General features: G+C 46.7%; 1 protein-coding gene across 4 annotated transcripts in view; it reads right to left on the bottom strand.

The window, feature by feature from the left end:
* Positions 1-18,437, bottom strand: part of SEMA5A (semaphorin 5A) — a 466,391-nt gene that overhangs the window by 257,678 nt on the left and 190,276 nt on the right. For all 4 annotated transcript variants that reach the window (XM_082725185.1, XM_082725188.1, XM_082725186.1 and 1 more), the window contains one exon: positions 3,568-3,667. In XM_082725185.1, the coding sequence (XP_082581311.1) occupies positions 3,568-3,667 (100 nt within the window). The remainder of the gene's footprint in view (positions 1-3,567; positions 3,668-18,437) is intronic.

The following is an 18,437-nucleotide window of genomic DNA, read 5'->3' as shown; positions in this document are numbered from 1 at the left end:
TTCAACTGAGTTCAATTCTAAGAACATAAAATAACACCGGCATAAAGTAAAACCAGCCAACAAATGGCTTTAGGATCCCGAGTGCTACCTGGAAGAAAACAGAAAGCCTATCACCGTACTTTCCCAGCGCTCACACGGAAACCCTCCCAGATGTCTTCAGATGCACCTGCTGCGTGAACCTCTTGGCTGGGTCAAGCCCTCCCCAACAGGAAGCTGAGGGCTGGGTTATTTTTAAAGTTTTATAACTGGTTCACACTCCCTCTCAAACCCTCGGAGCGTAACCCCACCAAGCTTCCCAGCGAGATTCCCATTCTCCTCGCTCACTCATGACCACTGCTGCACACGGATGCCCCAACCCAGAGCGCTCCGCAGAGCTGCCCGACCGCTGCCGGCTCGCCGCGGGCCCGCTACAGCAACAATCACTTTTCACGGATTATTTCATTAGATCCTCCCAACAGCTGACAGGGGTAGAAATAATTACAGAGAAAATGAGATTCGAAACAGGCTCAAGGTCACACAGCTGAGCTGGTTCAGTCGACCTCTCTCTTCCTCTCCCTTGTTTCTCCCACCAGGACAGGACCATGAGATCCCTCTTCCAAGTGCCAATTTGCTCAGGGGGGTTCCACATCCATTAAGAGAATCGATGTCATTCGCCAAAAGCCAAACACCTGTGGTGTGTTTGCGCATGCGTGGCGCGGTCCTACTCGTGGGGCACCACGGTCTTCCACAAACAGTGGGGAGTCTTTCTTTCTTTTTCTTTTTTTTTTTTTTTTAAGATTTTATTTATTTATTTGTCAGAGAGAGAGAGAGAGAGAGAGAGAGAGAGCACAGGCAGACAGAGAGGCAGGCAGAGGCAGAGGGAGAAGCAGGCTCCCTGCCAAGCAAGGAGCCCGATGTGGGACTCGATCCCAGGACCCTGGGATCATGACCTGAGCCGAAGGCAGCTGCCTAACCAACTGAGCCACCCAGGCGTCCCTCTTTTTCTTTTTTTAATATTTTATTTATTTATTAGACAGACAGAGATCATAAGCAGGCAGAGAGGCAGGCACAGAGAGAGGGGGAAGCAGGCTCCCCGCTGAGCAGAGAGCCCGATGCGGGGCTCGATCCCAGGACCCTGAGACCATGACCTGAGCTGAAGGCAGAGGCCTAAACCCACTGAGCGACCCAGGCTCCCCGTGGGGAGTCTTTCAACTCAAGCTCACAGGCAAACCTTTTCCAATGTCCTTCAGGGATGAATGAAGCGTAGAAGACACAGCTCTACCAACCCAGGTCCTATTTGTACCTTCTACCTTGGCAGGTGGCTCCTTCCCCTGTGGCTAAGGGTGAGGGCTCCTTTTCCCTAAGGGTTAGCTTTGGGGTAGAGACTTCTACTTCCCTGGTGTCTTTGCCCAAACGTGGGAATTTGCAATATATCTGTTATAAAACCCCATCTTCCCCCAAAGGTACCCCAGATGCAGACAGGCACCTGTACAAATCAAATCCTTGAAGTACGTTCGCTGAATCAACAGATATCTCTGAGCTTCTGTGAGGAGAGAAACTGTGCTACCTTCTAGAGAAGCAAAGACAAGACAGCACATCGTCTACCATCTGGCAAGTCACTATCTGATAATGGGGGAGGGGCGTTGTGGGTGACACCTGCCAAAAAACCACGCAGTAATGCGGTAAGGAAGGTACACGACAGGCGTGTTAACAGGCCCAAGCAGAGCCGTGGAAGGAGGAGCTCAGGCCCAGGGGAGGACTCCTGAGCCGGATCTCTTTACTCTGAGCGACATCACCGAGTAAAGAACTTTGGGGAGGGAGTAGCTAATGCTCCAGAGAAGCAAAGAAGTTTGTTACCAAGTCCCAGAGGCAAGAGAGAGAACATGTGACAGTGGTGGTCTAGAGAAGCAAGTCCACAGGCCTGGACGTTGGAAGAATGAGCTGAGTTTGTGAGGGGCGTGGTGCCACATGGCACCATGGGGGTGTGGTGGGCAACAGGGAAATGCCAGCATGTATCCAAGCGGAGCTGCCAAAGGGGGGAGGTATAAGGCATTTTACAAAGAAGGGGTTGGCCCCAGTACATAGGTGGACAAAATCTGTAGGCCGGAGGACCAACTAAAAGCCCCTGAAGCATCGGGTCCAGCCTCCCCGTGATGAAATGTGATGGAAGTCAGCATCCGACACCTGCCGTGTACTCCCCATGGCCTGTAGTAAATAAAAATATGCAAATTCAGCTCAACCCGTCTACACTCCCTGCTCACTTAGAAATACCACAGGAGAGTCAGGGGATGGGATCAGTGCTAGGAACTAAGTCAACTTCTGTCTCAGCTCAACCCGTCTACACTCCCTGCTCACTTAGAAACACCACAGGAGAGTCAGGGGATGGGATCAGTGCTAGGAACTAAGTCAACTTCTGTCTCAGCTCAACCCGTCTACACTCCCTGCTCACTTAGAAACACCACAGGAGAGTCAGGGGATGGGATCAGTGCTAGGAACTAAGTCAACTTCTGTCCATTCACTTAACATTGGTCCAGGCACCTCAATGCCTTCAAGGACTGGGTGCATACCCAAGGGCTCCTTGAGGTCTGAGAGCCAAAGCAATGACTCTAGAAACCATTCAGTATTTATCTAGAGTGCCCCGTGGACAAGCCATGCTTAGCTTCACCCGGCTGTATATGGAAACTGCACATCCTCTCTTGCTAAGAAACGTATGTTTTATGATCTCGTAAATGTGATCAAAAGAGATATAAGCACTCGGTGCCCGACATGTTCTCCTTGAACATGGGAAGAGGCCAAATGGCCTCCTTCTTCAAAATTAGTATTTTTCCTTAGAGATGGGTATGAAGTATTTTTCTACACATCATCCTCAAAATGCACTGGCAGGAGAGGTGAGCTGAATGCAAGGGTTATGCCTGTTTTCCCCCAAAGAAGGGATGATAAATAGGAGGGAAACAACCCAAGATCAGTTCTGACTGTGTGTAGCAGCCTCGCCATCAAACGGAAGGTCAAGTGTTGACCTGGACACCAGAGCATGGGCACCTTGAGAAGGGTAAACAGTAACAATTTCCTTGAATTCTCAGTTGACTGGTAAATGACGTAATCAAGGTCATGGAAAACAGAACAGCAGGCACTGGAACAGACGGCAAAACCTCCTGACTCCAGAATTTCAGTAAAGAATGTACTGAGAAGTTGAGAACACGGTTTCTGGAGTCAAAATGCCTGGGTCTGAAGCCTGAGCCCAGCTGCTGCTGGACATCAGACCACGTTCTGCCTCCGTGTCCTCATCTCTACGGCAGAGATGCTGACAATACTCACCTCTCAGCGTTCATGGAAAAAAAATGTATTCGTTCTGGTGAGAATGGGTCCTGGCGCCTGAACCCCCCGCCCCCCCCACGCCATGAACACTTGCTAAAAAGAGCAGGCATCACTGGTTATTAGGAGGCGACATTTCGGCCACCTTATACTGTATTCCATGTTCAGAGTATGACTTAGCACTTGTCAACTATGGCAGAGAAGCTCACGTGCAGCGGCAGAATCATCAAGTAAAATCCAAAATTATCTGCAGGGGCAAAACATAAGATCTCTCACCTTGCTCCTACAACAAGTTCTTTCTGTCCTGGGTCAAATGTTAACTGCGAGAAATCCACAGCATTCTTCGCTCTGAACTCCCGTAACCAGGGGCCAATTTCTAAACAGAAAAAATAAATAAACGAAAAGATAAAAATGAATGATTTTTTTTTTTCCTTCGAGGGACCACACAAAGTGCACAACAGGTAGCAAACATGACATTTCAGAGAGGACCCGGCGGTCCCCTGACGTTTGGGGGGCCACGGGAGTTTTCCAGCAGAATGTCGCAGGACCCACACCGAGGACGTGTTAAAACCTACAGGGCGGCCACCCAGGGATGAGCGAGAGAGGCCTCTGTGCTCGGGTAAGACTTCCAAGGCAGATGTGCGTTTCCCTCTGGGCTCTGGGCCGGACAGAGAACCAGGCAGCATTCACAGGCTTCACCGAGGGACTACGGAGCGCAAACAGGACCTTTTCCTGCTTGTGTTTACTGGCAAAAGCTGAAGGCTGGAGAAGGTCAAAGCCTTGGCATCCGGGATAAGCACAGGAGCACCCACCGCCCTCCTTCCGAGTGGACACCCTCTGTCTGTCCTTTGGGTTTCGATTCTATTCTATGAGGCGTGTTGAACACATACAGTGCTTTCTAGATGAGAAATCCAGTTCCTTCTAGACCTTCTTGGCATTTTTTTCTCTTAAGGGGAACCAGGAAATAGCCACTTGTCAGAGGCAGGCTGTTCACAAGCCTGTGACCTCCTATGACACAGCCTCCAGCCCCCATTCATTCGCGGTAACATGACGGCATTGGAGGGGGACAGGAGGCGACCTCACGAGCCGCTTCTGTGACTTGTATTAGCACACGTCTGACACCACAAAAATACTCTGGGAGTCGCCTGCCAGTAGTGGCTGGCCTTATCATTATTTCTAACAATTAGCCGTGTTACTAGACTGTCATTTTTTTCTTGGATTTACTATTTTGAGTGATATCACACCAACTGAAGAGGCACACGAAAGATGTCACATCAACAAAACCACTGATAGAGCAAAGAAATCATGTCTTTCCATGGAAACAGATGCCAAAACCAGATTTTATATGGAAATAGGCCCACGTCCCATAACATGTCCCACACAAACACCTTTGCTGATATGATCGAGACAGGTTATTTTCCAGGAATGATCCGGTATAAGAAGTAGAGCATTTCTCTACCACCGGTTAAAAAGGTCATGAACGAAAAGTTCTACTCCATTTAAGGAAACCAGGGTTGAAGTCTATAGAGACCTGTATTTGGGCTTTGAAATTTTAATGTGCTTCTTGACTCTTTTTAGAAGTTTATATAAATTTATTCAATTCAGAGCCAAGTCATTTAAAAGAAAACCCTTAATTATAGTAAAGTGCGTACAAGGCCCTGGAGCTATGGAAAGTTGTTACTCAATGGCGTGTTCCAGAAGTTCATAATTCAGTTAGGGAACGAGCACTAGTACCTTCTTTGAGCACAGGGTCCATGAATATAAGATCTCTACAGGCGTCTGTAAGGCCAGAGGAAGCACTCACACAGATGGGAGAGATGACGGGGTCCTCGGTAAGAAGAAAAGACGGATCTACCCGCATATTTACGATGCAGATGTGTTCCGGAAGCCCAGAGCAGCTAGGGGTGGCACGGTGCCCGGGGGCCACCCGTGATCGGTGTTTCTCCCCTTCTTGCCCATCGGGTGCCACCCGTTCTCTGCTTCTGAAGCTGGAACCGGAGCTCCAATGCCCAGAAAGCTCGCTGGGGTGCCTACAGCCCGCAGCACCATGGCTCGCGTGCAGGAAGCAAGCACGGAAGATGCAGTAACAGGACCGCAACAACCGGCAGGTGAATGGGGCGGGGGGCGCAGATGCAGAATGAGCGGCGAGAGGGAAAACAGAAGCGAGAACGGAAAAGAGCAACAGCCACTCGAGGAAGCCCCGGGACGGATCACCGCCGGGCGTGCTGAAACAGAACCGGGAAAACTCGCTCCCAGGCTCACACGTTGCGATTTGGCTTCAACCGTGACAAAGAGGCTTAGAAAGTTCCCAGGCAGGGACTTGAACCCACGAAAGCAGCGATCTTAGGAATGGGCATGCGCCGCTGGCAGGCAGGATGGGGGCAGGAAGGTTAGGTGCTAGAAAGCGTCACCCCACATGTGATGTAGGTGGCGGCTTCGTGAATGCAGAAGGAGGAGGAGGGGGGGGGGTCCCACGGGCCTGATAACTAACCACGGAGGGGGGCAGGGGGATGGGGGGCTGACGGAACAGCTGGAGGAGAACAAAAACTGCCCGAGACTAAACGAAGAGGAAAGCAGTGATGACGAGTCACGGGCATCAGGGGGTGAAGGGTGGTCCGAGAGAGAGAGGACAGGTCAGGTGCAACAGCGGAGAAGGTCACGTGGGGGGAATGGCCCCAGAGCCTTTGCGGAGCATGGCTAAAACCCGCAGGTACCTGGAGAGCTATTTTAATACAGGACCTTCGCCACACAGACAGGACACGCAGGACCAGGGAGCCCTGCCAGGCCTGGAGTCCCCGGGGGCTCCTGTTCACCCAAACCCACAGCTCCCACAGCCAGACACGCACGTCGGACTCAAGGTGGTGAGAACAAGGAGGTGGCGGAAGGCGAGAACAGACGGTCCCAGGCTGGACTCTGTGCTGGAGGAGGGACAAGTGAGCCACGTCAGGGGAGAGAAGGCTGCGAGAGACAGCAGTGAACTTGCCTCTCGGGCGTGAGTCTCTCCTTTCCATTAGACAAACGGGAAGGGGGTGGCCAAAGGTGATGATGAGGAGGAGATGTCCTGCCAGTGCTGGTTCCTGCACTGAGCAACGAGAACTGCCATACTGTTTCCCAAGACGTCCTCGAATCATAACAGGAGGAACGTAGACAGGGAGAAATGAGTGCACAGCTTATCGTTCGATCACTATTGTTCCCTTTGCCTTGTTTAAATTTCCAAAAACCTGCCCCATGAAAACAGTGTATTTGTACGGTTAACACTCAACCAGAGTTGGGTAATCTGCCCATTCTCTTCTTTTTTTGATTTTCCTGGGCATTCCTCCAGGTCTGATTATCTCAACTGCGTATCTCACGACCTCTGTCGGACCGAACACCATGAGGGCTTGAGAAGGGTCCTGCACAGCCCACTTCTCACTGAGAAGGTACCTGTCCTACACCACTCCCCCTACTTTCCTTGCAAGATCGGGGGCTGGTGCTCTCTCCTCTGTGCAAGACCAGCCGTCCCCCTCTGCGCAGCCCTCCTCTTCCCTCCTCTCTGGTCCCTTCTCTAAATCACCTATTTTCTCCTTTAGTATCTCCCATGTTACCGGGCCCTTTCCCTCTGTCTGGAAAGATATACATATTCCCTCATTTAAAGACAAAACAAAACAAAAAAACACCTTGTAAAATACATGTTCCTTACACTCTTGTTATGACAGTGTTAAATGCCCAAGACAAAATGTGTGGTAAACTCCCAGGGACACTTTGTCAAAGAAGCTGCCATAGGCTCACCTTCATATGGACATTTCAACAACCCCTCAAGGAACACGTAATCCCAACTTTATAAAGCTTCCTAAATGCTTTATAAAGCTTCCTAATGCAGTTCTGACGTGATTGTGTTCCTGATGATCTGGCTAGGAAGGCTGCACAGAGACATCATGAGAAAGGAAAATCATTGGCTAACCTCATTTAAGAACACAGCTGAAAACATTGCTAAGGAAGGACGTGTATTAGCAAATCACACACACACACACACACACACACACACACACCTGCATGCACACACACACACACACACACACACACACACCATTTCATATGGAATAGGGTTTATTCCAAAAACAAAAGAAGGGATCAACAAGCTTAATGTCAGAAGTTCTATCTGTAGAATTTGCCACCACAATAACAGATTTCCATAGTAGCATGAAGAAATTACCAGCACTGCTTTGGAAAGCATTGCAAAAATGAACCATTATGAATACAGAAAACTAGAAGAATACAGTGTCAAGTAAGGCCAGTGAGGAAAGAGTCTGAACACAGGGCAGATGGTGCAAACAGGCTCAGGAGACGCCAAAGAAAGGTCAGGACGAGAGAAGAGAGCAGGGGAAGAAGACACACAGCACGTGGCAGGTTGAGAGAGACGATTTCCAGTAACATTAACTTTCTTAATACACGCTCACTCCTCCCAAATAATGGGTTTATGTTTTTCCTTCTTCTCTCTCTTCTAAACTTTATAGAAAAAAAAAAAAAAAAAAAAACCATTTGATGAAAGGGAACTTAAATATGGCAGCCAATACAACCTTGTTCGGAAGTTAGGTAGTCATATAAAATTGGTAGCTTCAAATTGAATACTTTGTAGATAATTTGTAATATTTGAGAGTAATCATTCTAGCTCACCCATTCATTACACAAATACGGCTTTTTAAACATGGCCTCTGGCAATGACTTTTTATTGCAAAATTAGCCCCAAAGATAAAACGTGTGCCCTCTCCTACCACTGAGTAAGCACCCCTGTGATTGTCTTGTAAATACTGTAATGAAAAGTATACTGATCTGATTTTTAAAGAACCCAGTGTTACCATTTCAAGAAATAACTTTTAGTAACATATGTTGGTATTAATATATTTGGTCAAAATGATGGTATATACAAGCTAGGACTTGAGCTTACAGATTCAGGTCAGTCACCCCCCACCCACCCCAAAACAGAAGACAGAATTTTTTTTTTTTTTTTAAAGAATATACATGACTATTGAATAAAGAAGCAAACACTGTAAAGGTATTGAAGGTAGTCATGGCTGTAAGCCAAGACAACGTTTTAGAGCCTGATAAGTAAGAATCACAGGGGAAGACCAGCACTGGTCCCCAAGCCCGGCAACCACTCAGAAAACCAGACTGATGGCTCCGCGGAGCGCAGAGATTGTGCTGATGGGGGGCAAAAACTGAGCAGCGAAACCTCCCAGCTCAAACAGGAGTGGCTCTGGGGAGACCATTCTTCTCGCCAAACGTCAGTCAATGAAGGAGTCCAGCAAGTAGGACTGAGGAACTTCTTTGGGGGACTTGAAACCCACACGGAACAACCTAACGGGAAGCTTCCCAAGGAACACATTATACAACGCATTCAGAAGGTAACAAGAAAGAAAAATCAACATCCACTTCATTTTGAAAGTGAATCGATTCCCACTGATGTATACTGTTAAATAAAAACAGCCACCTACTCAGTTTAATAAATAATGCATTGATTGTTTCTGATGTTGTGATTATGAATAACAATGATCTACATGTCAGGGAAGACCTACAGGAAAGAGCATTCCCATCGTCACTAGTTAGATTTTATGCTCCAAGGGTCTTGGTGTAATGAAAGAAGGGGAAAATGTCAATAACCACGTACTGATCTGCTTTATCAGAGCAAAGAACATTCTAGAAGGAGAAGGCAGAGATGACACAAGCAGAGTGGAATGGCCCGATGTCTCAAGAGTCTAGGCCACTCAGCTCTGCTGTGTGCGGACAAGACATTGTCCTGAAAGCACAAGGGCTGGGTCCTCACCTTCCCCAGAAGGCCACTCCAGCCAGCGAGGCACCTCGGGCCAGGAGGAGAGGTACAGAGTGCACTCTCTGCCAAGCACCCCAGAAGCTCTCCTGACCTGACCTCTCCCGGAACTGTGAGAGAAACCATCCTATGTCAAAGATACCTGATCGTCTTTAAAGGCGGCACGCATCTCCCTTCCACGAGCATCATTTTCAGCTTCGGTGCATTACATAACCATTCCAGCAAGGCAATCTGAGCTAAAACATGACTGGAAAACAGAGGAGTGGGGTTTTTAAGAAGCCCCGCAAAGACGACGAGCACGCCGGCCAGTGCCCGTTTCCTGCACCCCCACCGGACCGCTCATACTTTCCTTCCTTTCTCCTTTCCCATCTGCTTTTCCAGGCATGTCCCTCCAGCACCAATCACTCAGAGCCAGGCAAGAGCACTTCAGACAGCACTCCCAGCACCCCATGCCATGATTCACCCCCAGAATAAGATCTATCCAGGCCTGGGCACCTGGGTGGCTCAGTTGGTTAAGCAACTGCCTTCGGTCATGATCCTGGAGTCCTGGGATCGAGTCCCGCATCAGGCTCCCAGCTCCACAGGGAGTCTGCTTCTCCCTCTGATCTACCCCCAACTCATGCTCTCTCTCACTCTCCCTCTCTCAAGTAAATAAATAAAAACCTTAAAAAACTTTAAAAAAAATATATGCAGGTTTTCAGCTATAGGAGTGCTGCTGAAATTCTTTAAGGTGTTATAACAGATTTCAGTTCTAAAACTTCATGTGGTCGTCCGGTGGCAGACCGAGGCAAAAACTTGCAGACATGCAAGTCCACAAACATTTATGTTTGTGAAAAAAACATATTATCAGAACAACCACTGTCTCTTATTAACACCTTTTTTTTTTGTTACTGTCTGTATTATCAGTGGTTACTTCGCTTCAGAAACTATGTCAAATACTTTTACATGTTAACAATGTCTAATTTCATTTAAGGTTTATAATCCTGTGAAGCTACAGCTATAATCTTTCTTAAAGAAATAAAAATTTTCAAAATTAAAAACCCTGAGTTTCTGACAAGTTAAACATCTTGCCAAATACAACGTAAGTGGTAAGTGGCTAAGCTGGAATTTAAATCCAGGATAAGACTAAGGCAGTATTTCCATAAGGTCCAAATTAAAAATCAATTTTCCCAGGAATGTATAAAGTACATTAATCCCTAGCACCTAGTAATATATCAGCATGGATTAAACCTATCGGAAATGGTAGTTGCCACCCACCAAAGGAGAGTAAAATTAGATAGAAAGGAAGAGGTGGTAGTTTTCAGATCGGGGACAGGAATGTTCCAGCCCAAGCCGCCCATTAGGCAGCGCAAAGCTGGAAGAAGGAAGGTCCCAGAAAAAAGCAGAAAGAAACCAGGTGCCCCAAAGGCAATAAGGCACCCGGAGGAAGAAGGTCCCAATGGTGGAAAATTTATCTCCATCATTTCTTTCCCTGACAGGTCCTGCTTACATCAGCTAATGCAGAAATATGCCAATACTCTATTGCCTCACTTTAGCTTTCTAGAAAGACTGAAAAATACCAGGCTAATTTTCTTTCTCCAAATGCAAGGACCTCAGTTGCTTTCACTGTACCTGCTATCTGGGACTTCACAGAACCAAAGAAGGTACAGTAGGACATGACACTGGCTATCCCACAATCCTTCCCCCTGACTTTATTACAGTTTATAAAACTAAGGGCAAAGAAGTTGCATAACTTCCAAAAGTTACATGTCGATGAGGTCCAGTGGAAGACCCCAAACCCTGTGATTTCCTCGCCAATCTATCCCCTCCGTCACGGCACTAGTAGAGCAGCCACCCAAGTGGGAACACCATCGTGTGGTCTCTGAGCACACAAAACTTTCTAAATTATGGTATTTTAAGGGACCAAAATGCCTAGATCTTGATTTAGATCTCAATATATTCATCCACATATATGGTATGTATATATGTACATGCATGTATGTGTGTACTTGCACATATACACATACACAGGTTTGTAAATATGTATTAAGTATATTTACATAGATTATCCCTGGATACAGATATGTATACATACACAGTTACACATATTTATATCTAAAGCCATCAATATGTTCATTGATATATATACATAAGTGTATATGTACTTATCTATACACACAGGTATATAAATGTATTTGCATAAATGTACGTAAGAGATATAAATATATATATGTGTGTGTGTGTATATATATATATATATATATATATATATGAGACACTAAATTAGGTGGAAAAAATCTCAAAAGCTTGCTATAGGAAATGATCAAAATATTCAACTGATGTGACTTTTTAAAAATAAAGCAAAAATATCCAATAATAATCAATTAGGGAAAGTAAAACTCTTTTTTTTGGTAAAACATTTTTATACCATTAAAAGTAGAAAGGATCCAGTACGCCAAGAAGGCATAAAGCATCTTTTATTTACATTTTTATTTGTAAACATGACCCATAAAACACAGTATTTTAAAATGCTAACAGTGTTCCTTCCCATCCTATGTCCAGTCATGCACCCACTCAAAGGGGGGCGGGCGCTCATGTTTCCATCACAGTGACACTTTTAACCTTTAATCCTTTTTTTACAGGTTCACCATCAGAAAACTCCGCTAACTGTAAGTTTCACAAAATATCTATGCTCTGAAACTGGGTTCTTGTAAAGTTCACTCCTCCGCCCCAGACAGCGTGGCTGGTAGATTTTCTTAAGAATCAGACGATCTGTGATCATGTACTTTCTACTCATGACGTTCCCTGATTTGGGTCTGCTTCACGCAAACACGACTGGAAAGCCACAAATGTAAGCTCAGAATCCCCAGTATAGTATCAGCTTACGATGTAAGCAAGCATTAAATAATAGCCATGAATCTGTTAAAATTATAGGCAGCAGCAACACACACACAGTTTCAGTACGGGCAGGAGCAGATAGACTGAAGACTGGCCTGGGAGAGGCTAAAGGCATGTTTCACCCCTCCAAGAGATTCCTGTTGTGATTTTCAGATATATTGTTTCTACAAGTTAGATTACAGGGACGATAACATAGAACTGATACATGTTTATATATATATATTATATATAATATATATATACTTTTCTATATTTATTATATATTTATATATTTATTATATATATACTTTTATATGTATAATATATATGTAATATAAATATATTATATTTATATAAAATAAATATATTTATAAAAATGTAATATAATATATAAGTATATTATATTACATATATACTATACAAATAAAAGTATATATGTAATAAATATATAAATATATATAAATACATTATATATATATATATGTATTTAAGAGAAATCTTAGGAGACAAAATTTCATCACAACCAACTACCATCTTCATAACCAACTGAAATGGACGCCCTTTCTGAGTGATTTCTACGAATCAAGTGATTTCTACTGTTTCCCCCAATCTTCATTTGTGGGCATGATTTTACAGCCATACCAGGGAAAGCCATTCGATCTCAGGATCCAAATTTCTTGGGGACCCCAAGAAATTCTGAGTCATCTGAGGGTTACCGGAGACACACCTGGCAAGATGTAAAGAGAAGTTTCTGGAATGTTGTCAATAAACTGGTTTAGAAATCTGCCTGGCAGGCTGGCGTTGCCTTCCCTTTTGTTTATAACTTCTAAGATCGCAGAAACCTCCTAGTTCATTAAACCATCTGGAGCAATTATTCCTGGCGGGCTGCGGATCAGAACGAAGCCGATAAGAAGCAGGTTTTTATTGCTGGATAACTCGCACAAGAAGCAATTTCTATTCATCCATCCATCAAGACAGAATTTTTTTAATTTAAAAGATTATGCAAATGCAAATGTAAACTAGGCCAGACCTTCCAACCCCTGGACTGTGACCAGCTTTGTCTTCCAGGCTGCGAAGTGTGTCCCAGAGCGGCCCCGCCCCTCAGCTCTGTGCGGCTTTCCGACAGGAAACTTTGCTGGTGCAGAAGGGTCTTAATTTTGCCTTGTGACCTGCAGCATATGACTAGAGGCTATAAAATCTAATTGCAAAATCTTAATGTTGTGCCAGAGGACATTAAAAAGTAATTTCCTTCAGATTTATAACTTGAGAATTACAAATGATGTTAATGTGACTAAAAATATAAAAATGAACTGTTTCTAGTCAACGGGCACTGAGATTACTCCAGGAGTGGCCATGGGCTTGCTGTGTAAGCAGGGATGACCAGAAGTCCGAAAGGGCACAAATACAGCCATTTGTGCAAGGAAGTCTCCTGGCTCGAAGACATTCTATACGTCCCCAGTCTCTTAGCCAGGCTACTGATTCTGCCCATCACCAGAGCTGGAACACATTCCAAGACGGACTCAGACTCTTTCAGAAACTCCAGGTTTAAGCATTCAGGTGATATGCATCTAGAATGGACATAATTATTCATGTGCATAGTCCGTGACTAATTCTTGAGTCCCTGCTATTGGAAGGACCCACTTGAGGACTGGTGAGGATACAGAGGTATGGAAGACCAATCTCTGCCTTGAAGACATTCATAGTTTAGCAGAAAAGGTGAGATACACACACACAACAGAGTGAAACTGAGGACGAGAAACACTAGCTGGTACCAGACAGTGCGATGGTCAGTGGTCTCGGCAGTGCTAGCCAATGAACATAACGCGGCCTACACACATAATGTGTGTACTGGAACTTTCCAGTAGCTACATTAAAAAATGCTAAGAAGCAGGGCACCCGGGGGCTCAGTCAGCATATGCCTTTGGCTCAGGTCATGATCTCAGGGTCCTGGGATCAAGTCCTGCATCGGGCTCCCTGCTCAGCTTCTCCTTCTCCCTCTGTCCCTCCCCACTACTTGTGCACATGCTCGCTCTCTCTCACTCTCTCAAATAAAGGAATGAAATATTGGGGGGGGGGGATGGCAAAATGCCAAGAAGCAAGAAAAATTAATTTTCAACAATATAGTTTATTTAATAAAGTATATCCAGGATATTATTTCCATGTTAGCAAAATAAAAACTGTTGAGATATTTTGATTGCATGTGTACGTTCTAGGCCTTTGAACTCCAGTGTCCGTTTTTACACTGATGCACGTCTCCATCCGAACTAGCCACATCTGAGTGCCCAGCAGCCAGACACAGCTGGTGGCTCCTCTCCCGGACAGCATGCGGCTAAAGAATGAAGAACGGGGTTTCCTTGCGGATACAGAGGCCTGTTCCATTACATTATTGAAAAACAAATTAACGAGGGGTCTTCTCAGACCCGAAGGTCATTAAGTCTGCAACTGAGTCAGGGGCGGATTCCAACAAAACCGCCCTCGGGTCACCCAACTGCTGATGCAAGTGACACGGGCTTCGGAGTGAGGCTGACTTGCATTTCGCATCTCAGACTCCGAGCTTTCATGGGTAGGACTGTGGGGCCGAAAGCAGGTGCCTCATCATTTCTTCACAAACTATACTAACACAGGGAGCATGTGAACACAAGAGTTTGGGAGAAGAAGAATGTATAGACCAATTCCTACATAGCACCTGGCGGAGACCCTAAGACACGGGAGGGTCTCCAGAACCAGGGGTCCCCAACCTCACCTCTGCAGGCAGTAACGCGTGGTTTTCGTCTGCTCCCCGAGTTCACCGGGAGGACGGCCCTGCTGCCTCTTGTGACAATATCCTGAGTACCGGGCAGACTATCTGCCATGAATTCTAGCCTCCAATAGAAGGACGTGCAATTTCATGTTCATCACAGTCTACCTGTGACAGCGGGAAGGCTCTGGAACATTGAGGAAGGCCACGACCAACTATCTGTTCAAACCAACTGACCAGGCAGCACTCGCAGAAATCCATTCAACAAGCGAGAGACTGTTCTATAACCCGTAGACTCAGCAGGTCTGGGGGGTTCAAACCCCACCCATTCCAAAGAAAAGTTTAACCCTGGACTGACTCCCAGAGATAATCTCTAAGACCTTGGAATATCCTGGCTGATAAGATAAGAGTGCCTGTGTCTGCCCGTGGGCCTGGGGCCACCCCACAGAGTCTGTGGGAGCACTGTGATTGACGGGGGACCTTCGGCCCGCTGCAGTCAGGTGACACACCTGCACAAAGGTTTTCTCTGTCTGCCAGTTTCCACGGCCACAGCAAACTGCCTCGCCCGGCCGTCGGCCCCTCACACCTCCCTGCTCTTCCCTTCCGCTTGTCCCCAACACAGACGCCTCAGCTGCGCCCAACTGGCTCTTGGCCAAGCTCATTCTCACTCCCCCCTTTGCTAACACGACTCCACCCCTTCAAAATGACCCCGCCTGCTCTCTAACGACTACAAACATGCTGGGAGCCACTCAAGAGAGGGGCGCAAGTTCAGGTGCACCTGCGTTCTACTATGGACACTCCAGTGAACTCGGGGTGGCCGTAACGTTGAACATTCCAAGGCACAACACAGTCCGGGAAGCTACCTGAACCTCCCTTCATTACTGCAGCTGCTCCCGAGCCCTCTGGCCCACCGGACCCTGCCTGGATGATAAAGCCCGCGTGCTGATTATACTTAAGTCACAGTCATGAACGCTATCCCACCGTTTCTCTCGCTGTTCTACAGGTGAACGCGTTTACACCCAAAGAATGTGGTGACTCTATTAAAGAAAGATAACTTGAATATTTATACAGGATAACTGTCAGCGTGTAGGCTCTGGAACAGGGATTGGCCAATGGTGGCCTCTGGACCAAATTAGGTCCATGACATTTTTGTCTGTAAATTTTTATGGAGCACAGCCTCACCCAGGTGCTTACCTATAGTCTAGGGCTGCTTTGCATGACACTGGCAGAGCTGAATACAGACCATCTGACCTCCAACACCTAAAATATTACCATCTTCCCCACCCCTGCTCTAGAGGATAGAGTGGGAGCTCAATAAGTAAGTATTACAGATAATTAAACACACCACGTGTAATTCTTCAGTAACAGGGAAAAAAAAAAAAAACAGTACAGAATCTCAAAGTGAACAGAAACCTCAGGACCCCCGTAATCAGATGCCTCATTTCAACAAAGAGAAGTCAGGAATCCGGACTAGCGAAGGGACCTGCTGAAGTTCACTCTACCGCACATCAGTACAGATTAATCTAGAAAGGCGCCCTGGCCACTTACCCCACATGATTCACCCTGTATCCCACGGCATCAACAAGTACTAGCATTTCCGAGACATTTTATTCCATTAGTTTCATGCAGCCTTTAATGCCTTTCAACGGAAATGAAAAAGGCATACAGAAAATCATTAGCTGACTCATAGAAAAAAGTTGCGTGTTCCACGCACAGTCACACAAAATCATTTTGAAACCTCAGCTAATTACTCTACTTCCATCTCCTCCCAGAGAAAAAGCAAACCTTCTGGAAATCCTAGCAGGGCCCATCCCCTATGAGCTGGTGTTACTGACGGTTCCAGAAAACGGGCAGCCCTCCCCCGCAGGCTGACTTAGGTCCCGACAGCCCCAACTCACTCAAGTTGTTAGACTGAAAGAAAAAAAAAAGCTTGTGTTAAATATGAAATCAAAGCTGACATTTATGGCCGAAGGTTTCTATTTCTAGGCAAAGTGGATTCCCGCCTCAGCCCAGCCTTCGCAAGAGAGCTCTGCCCTCCGCACCTCTGAGTCACCGACCTTGACGAGGACGGGTTCATAAGGGGCCGACAGAGGAGATGGGGCAATCCTGGCCAGCTTTCCTTTCGTTTTGCCCACGCGGGTGTGCTGTGGGGAAACCGAGGTCGTCCTCTCTTCCAGGGACTCACCTGAGCCCAACGGTGACTGGGCTAACAGCTGTGCTGGTTCCCAGCCCGCAGCAAAGCCCTTGTGTGGACAAGCTAAGAGCCGCATTTATAAATTCCTCGGAGAAGTGAATTCAGGGTCACAGTCATGTTCCTAACCTTGTTTTCGATTTTTCTTGACAGGTTCATACCCTCATTTCCTGATGTATCCCACGCAACCTCAGAGACCCTTCCCGATCTGAGCCCAATTTTCACAGCCAACGTCAAGCCCCTGCTTGACCTCATGGCGTCTTCTCCTTGGGCCATCTGCCACCAGGCACGTGACAGCCTTCACAGCGTAGACACTTATCGACTCTGTGTCCGACCCTGTTCTCTGAACTGAAGACACAGCAGGAAAATACACAGAGAAGATTCCTCCCTCCTCGAGGTACATTCTCGTGAGGAGGACAGGTTCAATAAAATAAGTAATCAAAGTAGCACGTGAGCGTCACAAGGTAAATAAAACAGGACGACTTTGGAGAGTGTGGCTTGCAGCAACGTTCTAGTTTCCAGGGAAGACCGCTCTGCTGAAGTGACACTTAACGGAGACCTGAGTGACAACAAAAAGTCACCCAGAGATGCGGGAGAAGCACATGCTAGGGGAGAGCCCTGATCGGGGGATGAAGCAGGGAATCTGAGCAACAGAAACGAGGTGGGTGCGCGGTGAGAGATGAGGGGAAGGAAGAGCCAAGAGGGAGGCAGGAGCGTTTCAGCTCCAGTGTTGCTGGTGCAGGTGAAAAAACACAGATTCTATGCCATGGAAGCAAGTGGAAAGCTATTGCTGCAAAGGGCCAGAGAGTATTTTAGGCTTTGTGGGCCATATGGTCCCTGTCACAACTGCTCAGCTCGGCTGCTGTTGCTATAGGACAAATATAAACTTGTGGGTGTGGCTGGGTTCCAGTACCTGGCGGTGGGCCAGACTGGGGGGCGGGCTGTCGTTGCCAGCAGCCGCCGCTCTCTGGCACTAAGAAGCCACGGTGGGTGTGGGGAAGGAGAGTGGGGGGAACATAAGCTACTCTGCATGTTTCAAAGCTTCTAGAGCTACTGGGTAGAGGATGGATCCGAGGATGTGAAATGCAGAAAGTGAATACGCCTCAGCAGTCCAAAAACACAGAGCAGCAAGAGTAGTTAAGTGTTTGCAACTCTGTGGGGCCCTGAGGAGATGTGAGGAATTAAGAATGACACCCAGCTTTTCCACGAGAGCTACTCACTCCACGGGGCCATTTCTGAGAGAGGAGAGACTGGAGGAGAAGTAGGCTTGGCATGTGGAGAACATTCCAATAGTTCTTTGATGAACGCCTAAGCTGAGATCCCCAACGGAAATCCCAGGGGAGTCAGGAGTAGGTAGCGGCAGCTCTGGGGTTGAACTCCAGATGAACGTTTGATGGACATCGGCACATTGATTGTATAGCCTACAAGTCTAACGGGGAGGTTAGAACAAGAAGAAAATGGTCCTCACACGGAAGTCAGCAAAAAGACTGGAGAAGGTTGAGCAAAGGAACAAATAAACACGTGCAACAATAAAGAAGCAAATCGCACTTTCTGCATTC

The sequence above is a fragment of the Mustela nivalis genome, assembly GCF_964662115.1.
Source record: "Mustela nivalis genome assembly, chromosome: 3".
Taxonomy (NCBI): Eukaryota; Metazoa; Chordata; class Mammalia; order Carnivora; family Mustelidae; genus Mustela; species Mustela nivalis.
The sequence above is the reverse complement of the archived record's forward strand: the minus strand, read 5'-3'. Positions and strand labels throughout refer to the sequence as shown.